Source organism: Coregonus clupeaformis, chromosome 40, assembly GCF_020615455.1.
Source record: "Coregonus clupeaformis isolate EN_2021a chromosome 40, ASM2061545v1, whole genome shotgun sequence".
NCBI lineage: Eukaryota > Metazoa > Chordata > Actinopteri > Salmoniformes > Salmonidae > Coregonus > Coregonus clupeaformis.
The window spans coordinates 8,150,441-8,158,472 of record NC_059231.1 but is presented as its reverse complement, the minus strand read 5'-3'; the positions used below and the strand labels follow the sequence as shown (position 1 = coordinate 8,158,472).

At 47.0% G+C, this 8,032-nt stretch overlaps 1 protein-coding gene across 2 annotated transcripts in view; it reads right to left on the bottom strand.

The window, feature by feature from the left end:
* Positions 1-5,455: 5,455 nt before the first annotated feature.
* The window catches only part of ehhadh (enoyl-CoA, hydratase/3-hydroxyacyl CoA dehydrogenase), a 29,435-nt gene continuing 26,858 nt past the window's right edge, over positions 5,456-8,032 (bottom strand). For both annotated transcript variants that reach the window (XM_041868567.2, XM_041868568.2), the window contains 3 exons: positions 7,387-7,586; positions 6,556-7,235; positions 5,456-6,082 (listed from right to left, as the gene is read on the bottom strand). In XM_041868567.2, the coding sequence (XP_041724501.2) occupies positions 5,716-6,082; positions 6,556-7,235; positions 7,387-7,586 (1,247 nt within the window). In that variant the 3' untranslated portion in view covers positions 5,456-5,715. The remainder of the gene's footprint in view (positions 6,083-6,555; positions 7,236-7,386; positions 7,587-8,032) is intronic.

The following is an 8,032-nucleotide window of genomic DNA, read 5'->3' as shown; positions in this document are numbered from 1 at the left end:
CAATTTTATTTTATATAGCCCTTCTTACATCAGCTAATATCTCGAAGTGCTGTACAGAAACCCAGCCTAAAACCCCAAACAGCTAGTAATGCAGGTGTAGAAGCACGGTGGCTAGGAAAAACTCCCTAGAAAGGCGAAAGCCTAGGAAGAAACCTAGAGAGGAACCAGGCTATGAGGTGGCCAGTCCTCTTCTGGCTGTGCCGGGTGGAGATTATAACAGAACCATGCCAAGATGTTCAAAAATGTTCATAAGTGACAAGCATGGTCAAATAATAATCAGGAATAAATCTCAGTTGGCTTTTCATAGCCGATCATTAAGAGTTGAAAACAGCAGGTCTGGGACAGGTAGGGGTTCCATAACCGCAGGCAGAACAGTTGAAACTGGAATAGCAGCAAGGCCAGGCGGACTGGGGACAGCAAGGTGTCATCATGCCCGGTAGTCCTGACGTATGGTCCTAGGGCTCAGGTTCTCAGAGAGAAAGAGAGAACGAGAGAATTAGAGAGAGCATACTTAAATTCACACAGGACACTGGATAAGACAGGAGAAGTACTCCAGGTATAACCAACTAACCCCAGCCCCCCGACACATAAACTACTGCAGCATAAATACTGGAGGCTGAGACAGGAGCGGTCCGGAGACACTGTGGCCCCATCCGAAGAAACCCCGGACAGGGCCAAACAGGAAGGATATAACCCCACCCACTCCGCCAAAGCACAGCCCCCGCACCACTAGAGGGATATCCCCAACCACCAACTTACAATCCTGAGACAAGGCCGAGTATAGCCCACAGAGGTCTCCACCACAGCACAAACCAAGGGGGGGCGCCAACCCAGACAGGAAGATCACGTCAGTAACTCAACCCCACTCAAGTGACGCACCCCTCCCAGGGACGGCATGAAAGAGCACCAGCAAGCCAGTGACTCAGCCCCTGCAACAGGGTTAGAGGCAGAGAACCCCAGTGGAGAGGGGAACCGGCCCGGCAGAGACAGCAAGGGCTGTTCGTTGCTCCAGCCTTTCCGTTCACCTTCACACTCCTGGGCCAGACTACACTCAATCATATGACCTACTGAAGAGATAAGTCTTCAGTAAAGACTTAAAGGTTGAGACCGAGTCTGCGTCTCTCACATGGGTAGGCAGACTGTTCCATAAAAATGGAGATCTATAGGAGAAAGCCCTGCCTCCCGCTGTTTGCTTAGAAATTCTAGGGACAATTAGGAGGCCTGCGTCTTGTGACCGTAGCGTACGTATTGGTATGTACGGCAGGACCAACTCGGAAAGATAGGTAGGAGCAAGCCCATGTAACGCTTTATGGGTTAACAGTAAAACCTTGAAATCAGCCCTTGCCTTAACAGGAAGCCAGTGTAGGGAAGCTAGCACTGGAGTAATATGATCAAATTTCTTGGTTCTAGTCAGGATTCTAGCAGCCGTATTTAGCACTAACTGAAGTTTATTTAGTGCTTTATCCGGTAGCCGGAAAATAGAGCATTGCAGTAGTCTAACCTAGAAGTAACAAATGCATGGATTAATTTTTCTGCATCATTTTGGACAGAAAATTTCTGATTTTTGCAATGTTACGTAGATGGAAAAAAGCTGTCCTTGAAACAGTCTTGATATGTTCGTCAAAAGAGAGATCAGGGTCAAGAGTAACACCGAGGTCCTTCACAGTTTTATTTGAGACGACTTTACAACCATCTAGATGAATTGTCAGGATTTAACAGAAGATCTCTTTGTTTCTTGGGACCTAGAACAAGCATCTCTGTTTTGTCCGAGTTTAAAAGTAAAAAGTTTTCAGCCATCCACTTCCTTATGTCTGAAACACAGGCTTCTAGCGAGGGCAATTTTGGGGCTTCACCATGTTTCATTGAAATGTACAGCTGTGTGTCATCCGCATAGCAGTGAAAGTTAACATTATGTTTTCGAATAACATCCCCAAGAGGTAAAATATATAGTGAAAACAATAGTGGTCCTAAAACGGAACCTTGAGGAACACCGAAATGTACAGTTGATTTGTCGGAGGACAGACCATTCACAGAGACAAACTGATATCTTTCCGACAGGTAGGATCTAAACCAGGCCAGAACTTGTCCGTGTAGACCAATTTGGGTTTCCAGTCTCTCCAAAAGAATGTGGTGATCGATGGTGTCAAAGGCAGCACTAAGGTCTAGTAGCACGAGGACAGATGCAGAGCCTCGGTCTGACGCCATTAAAAGGTCATTTACCACCTTCACAAGTGCAGTCTCAGTGCTATGATGGGGGTCTAAAACCAGACTGAAGCATTTCGTATACATTGTTTGTCTTCAGAAAGGCAGTGAGTTGCTGCGCAACAGCTTTTTCTAAAATTTTTGAGAGGAATGGAAGATTCGATATAGGCCGATAGTTTTTTATATTTTCCGGGTCAAGGTTTGGCTTTTTTCAAGAGAGGCTTTATCACTGCCACTTTTAGTGAGTTTGGTACACATCCGGTGGATAGAGAGCTGTTTATTATGTTCAACATAGGAGGGCCAAGCACAGGAAGCAGCTCCTTCAGCAGTTTAGTAGGAATAGGATCCAGTATGCAGCTTGAAGGTTTAGAGGCCATGATTATTTTCATCATTGTGTCAAGAGATATAGTACTAAAACACTTAAGTGTCTCTCCCGATCCCAGGCCCTCGCAAAAGCTGTGCAGATCCAGGACAGCTAAGCCCTGGAGGAATACGCAGATTCAAAGAGGAGTCCGTTAATTTGCTTTCTAATGGTCATGATCTTTTCCTCAAAGAAGTTCATGAATTTATCACTGCTGAAGTGAAAGCCATCCTCTCTTGGGGAATGCTGCTTTTTAGTTAGCTTTGCAACAGTATCAAAAAGAAATTTTGGATTGTTCTTATTTTCCTCAATTAAGTTGGAAAAGTAGGATGATCGAGCAGCAGTGAGGGCTCTTCGGTACTGCACGGTACTGTCTTTCCAAGCTAGTCGGAAGACTTCCAGTTTGGTGTGGCGCCATTTCCGTTCCAATTTCCTGGAAGCTTGCTTCAAAGCTCGGGTATTTTCTGTATACCAGGGAGCTAGTTTCTTATGACAAATGTTTTTCGTTTTTAGGGGTGCAACTGCATCTAGGGTATTGCGCAAGGTTAAATTGAGTTCCTCAGTTAAGTGGTTAACTGATTTTTGTCCTCTGACGTCCTTGGGTAGGCAGAAGGAGTCTGGAAGGGCATCAATGAATTTTTGTGTTGTTTGAGAATTTATAGCACGACTTTTGATGCTCCTTGGTTGGGGTCTGAGCAGATTATTTGTTGCGATTGCAAATGTAATAAAATGGTGGTCCGATAGTCCAGGATTTTGTGGAAAAACATTAAGATCTACAACATTTATTCCATGGGACAAAACTAGGTCCAGAGTATGACTGTGGCAGTGAGTAGGTCCAGAGACATGTTGGACAAAAACCCACTGAGTCGATAATGGCTCCGAAAGACTTTTGGAGTGGGTCTGTGGACTTCTCCATGTGAATATTAAAATCACCAAAAATTAGAATATGATCTGCTATGACTACAAGGTCTGATAGGAATTCAGGAAACTCAGAGAGGAACGCTGTATATGGCCCAGGAGGCCTGTAAACAGTAGCTATAAAAAGTGATTGAGTAGGCTGCATAGATTTCATGACTAGAAGCTCAAAAGATGAAAACGCCATTTTTTTTTTTGTAAATTGAAATTTGCTATCGTAAATGTTAGCAACACCTCCGCCTTTGCACCTCATCAAACACCTCCGCCTTTGATGTTGGCGATTAGGCCTGGCTCCCAGTCGGCTTTCCAATTCATCCCAAAGGTGTTTGATGGGGTTGAGGTCAGGGCTCTGTGCAGGTCAGTCAAGTTCTTCCACACCGATCTCGACAAACCATTTTTGTATGGACCTCGCTTTGTGCATGGTGGCTTTATCATGCTGAAACAGGAAAGGGCCTTCCCCAAACTGACGCCACAAAGTTGGAAGCACAGAATTGTCTAGAATGTCATTGTATGCTGTAGCATTAAGATGTCCTTTCACTGGAACTAAGGGGCCTAGCCCGAACCATGAAAAACAGCCCCAGACCATTATTCCTCCTCCACCAAACTTTACAGTTGGCACTATGCATTGGGGCAGATAGCATTCTCCTGGCATTCGCCAAACCTAGATTTGTCCGTCGGACTGCCAGATGGTGAAGCGTGATTCAGAGAACAAGTTTCCACTGCTCCAGAGTCCAATGGCGGCGATCTTTACACCACTCGAGCTGACGCTTGGCATTGCGCATTGTGATCTTAGGCTTGTGTGCGGATGTTCGGCCATGGAAACCCATTTCCAACAGTTATTGTGCTGACGTTGCTTCCAGAGGCAGTTTGGAACTCGGTAGTGAGTGTTGCAACAGCGGTCCTGTTCTGTGAGCTTGTGTGGCTGAGCTTTTCTGTGACCACTTCGAGGCTGAGCCGTTGTTGCTCCTAGACGTTTCCACTTCACAATAACAGCACTTACAGTTGACCGGGGCAGCTCTAGCAGGGCAGAAAGGTGACGAACTGACTTATTGGAAAGGTGGCATCCTATGACGGTGCCATGTTGAAAGTCACTGAGCTCTTCAGTAAGGCCATTCTACTGCCAATATTTGTCTATGGAGATTGCATGGCTGTGTGCTCAATTTTATACACCTGTCAGCAACTGGTGTGGCTGAAATAGCAAAATCCACTAATTTGAAGGGGTGTCCACATACTATTGTATATATAGTGTAGAATGAAGGCAGCAATCAGGCTGGTTAATAGAATGATGAATGCAGCGATCAGGCTGGTTAATAGAATGGTGAACGCAGCGATCAGGCTGGTTAATAGAATGGTGAACGCAGCGATCAGGCTGGTTAATAGAATGGTGAACGCAGCGATCAGGCTGGTTAATAGAATGGTGAACGCAGCGATCAGGCTGGTTAATAGAATGGTGAGCGCAGCGATCAGGCTGATTAATAGAATGGTGAACGCAGCGATCAGGCTGGTTAATAGAATGGTGAGCGCAGCGATCAGGCTGGTTAATAGAATGGTGAGCGCAGCGATCAGGCTGATTAATAGAATGGTGAGCACAGCGATCAGGCTGGTTAATAGAATGGTGAGCGCAGCGATCAGGCTGGTGATACCCTGGTAACAGACACAGGCCTGGTTGCTGATTCCGTCTGGACCTCTCTCCACCCCGGTAAAGAGAGAATAATGTCTGGTTAATTAATTTTGACAGGAGGGTGAATGAAATGCCAACAGTCAAAGGCTATCCCTACTGACGTGTGGAAAACACTATTAAGTTATGAGTGAGAAAGACTTGCCAGACCTACAGAGTGAAATGTTATTTGAATCCCCAATTCTCTGTTCAGCTAAATCTATTCAAATATTAAGCCAACTTACCTCATTTAAACAGAACACAAAACCAACCCTGCATAAAAGTGTCAGTGGGTATTATTTTGAAAGCATGAGAAAATGTATTATAAAAAATGTATTTATTACATTTCTTAAGACACTTTGCACACATGCTGATGGTGGGGAAGGCACTGCGGGCCGAAATGTTGATGATACCCAATAAATCATTGGGCGTCTCTAGGGTGACTTTCTTTATTATTTTATCACAGGTTTGCATTGACAGGTGTGACTTGACAGGGATGCATTGACAGGTGTGACTTGACAGGGATGCATTGACAGGTGTGACTTGACAGGGATGCATTGACAGGTGTGACTTGGGCATCTCAGAGCTGACTGTGTACTCTATCTTTGTTGATGAACTCTCTCCACTTCTGGACCGGAGGACTCCCCCCTGCGACCAGCCTCCGTAGCAGCGTGCTCGGCTCCAGATGGGGCACGTCAGGGTGGTTGTGGTGGTGGTGCTCTAGCCTCTCCAGGACCCTGCCCAATCCCACCTGACCTGCATGGAACATCGGTCCCCCGCGGTGCCGGGGCCAGCCGTACCCAAACACATAGATAGCGTCGATGTGTTCCGGCCCGGCGGCCATGGCTTCCTGCAGGATGTTGAAGCCTTCATTGATCAGAGCGTAGAGACAGCGTTCTAGGATCTCCTCTGGGGCGATGCTCCGGGCCACCAGGCCGTGCTGCGCCCTGTATCAATCGATTGATAGATCGGTCAATTAATCAATCAGTCCACCCAACCACCCTCCCAACAACCCATCCACCCATACCGACCAACCTGGCAGGTAACCCCCATACCGACCAACCTGGCAGGTAACCCCCATACCGACCAACCTGGCAGGTAACCCCCATACCGACCAACCTGGCAGGTAACCCCCATACCGACCAACCTGGCAGGTAGCCTAGCAATTAAGATCGTTGGGTCAGTAACCGAAAGGTCGCTGGTTCGAATCCCTGAGCTGACTAGGTGTTGATGTACCCTTGAGCAAGGCACTTAAACCTAATACTTCCTGTAAGTCGCTCTGGATAAGAGTCTGCTAAATGACTAAAATGTTAATGTAAATGTAAAGCCATCCATCCATTCGTCAATTACATTTATTTTATAAAGCCCTTTTTACATCAGCACTTTCCAGATATACAGATTTAAATCATTACAGATTTACCTGTAAGCCTCCAAGAAGATGTGTACCCAGGGGTCGGACCTCGCCACCCTGCCTCCAGGCCCATCATACTGGTACCATCCCCTCCCTGTCTTCTGGCCCAGCCGGCCTGCCTCACACACCTGGTCAGGTAGCGGGCTGTACCGTCGGCCCTGGCGTGTCCTGGATGGCTCCACCCCTGGCCCTGTAAGCCCCGCCTCCTTCCTGATCCTCCAGCCCACGTCCAGCCCTGATAGGTCGGACATCCGGAACACGCCCATGGGGAATCCAAACTCCTCCAGAGCCTCGTCCACCTGCTGGGGCGTGGCACCTTCCTCCAACAGGAAGTTGGCCTGTTCCAGGTACGGCTTCAACATCCTGTTACCCACAAACCCCGGACAGTTGCCCACGGCGACACTGACTTTCCCCATCCTCTTGCCCAGCTGCATTGCCGTGGCAACCGCCTCCGGGGACGAGCGTGGACCACACACCACCTCCAGCAGCTTCATGATGTGGGCCGGAGCAAAGAAGTGCATCCCCACCACCAGGGCAGGGCTCTTGGTGACCGCAGCTAGCTGGTCCATGTCCAGGCCAGAGGTGTTGGAGCAGAGCAGGGTCCCAGGTCCACACACTGAGGCCAGATGCCTAAACACCTGTAGCTTCAGGGCCATGTTCTCAAACACCGCCTCGATCACCAACTCCACCTGAATGATTGATTGAGTTTATTTGAACATATACAGACAGTACATACATTTTAATACGTGTCTAGGATAACACAATATACTATTGTGGTACCTTAAAATACATTATATAATTACAATACATGATATAATACAGAAATAAAACGAGTTCTACCTCACTAACGTCCTGCAGGTTGGAGCTGAAGGTGATAACCCCTGGGGGTGTGGCCAGGCTTCGTCGCCCCGCCTCTCTGCAGCACGCCGGAACAGCCTGACTGGCCTCTGCTAGCTGCTTCTCTTGGGTCTCCACGGCAACCACAGACATGCCCGTCAGAGCCAGCGCCACAACGATGCCCCGCCCCATGGTACCCAGCCCTGGAGACAAACAGACAGACAACACCAAGGATATACAGAGTCTTCAGAAAGGATTCACACCCCAGCCTGAATTTAAAATTGATTAAATTGAGATTTGTCGTCACTGGCCAACACACAATACCCCATAATGTCAAAGTGGAATTATGTTTTTAGAAATGTTTACAAATTAATTTAAAAAAATAAGCTGAAATGTCTTGAGTCAATAAGTATTCAACCCCTTTGTTAAGGCAAGCCTAAATAAGTTCAGGAGTACAAATTTGCTTAACAAGTCACATAATAAGTTGCATGGACTCACTCTATGCAATAATAGTGTTTAGCATGATTTTTGAATGACTACCTCATCTCTGTTCCCCACACATACAATTATCTGTAAGGTCCCTCAGTCGAGCAGTGAATTTCAAACAAAGATTCAACCACAAAAAACATGGGTGGTTTTCCAATGACTC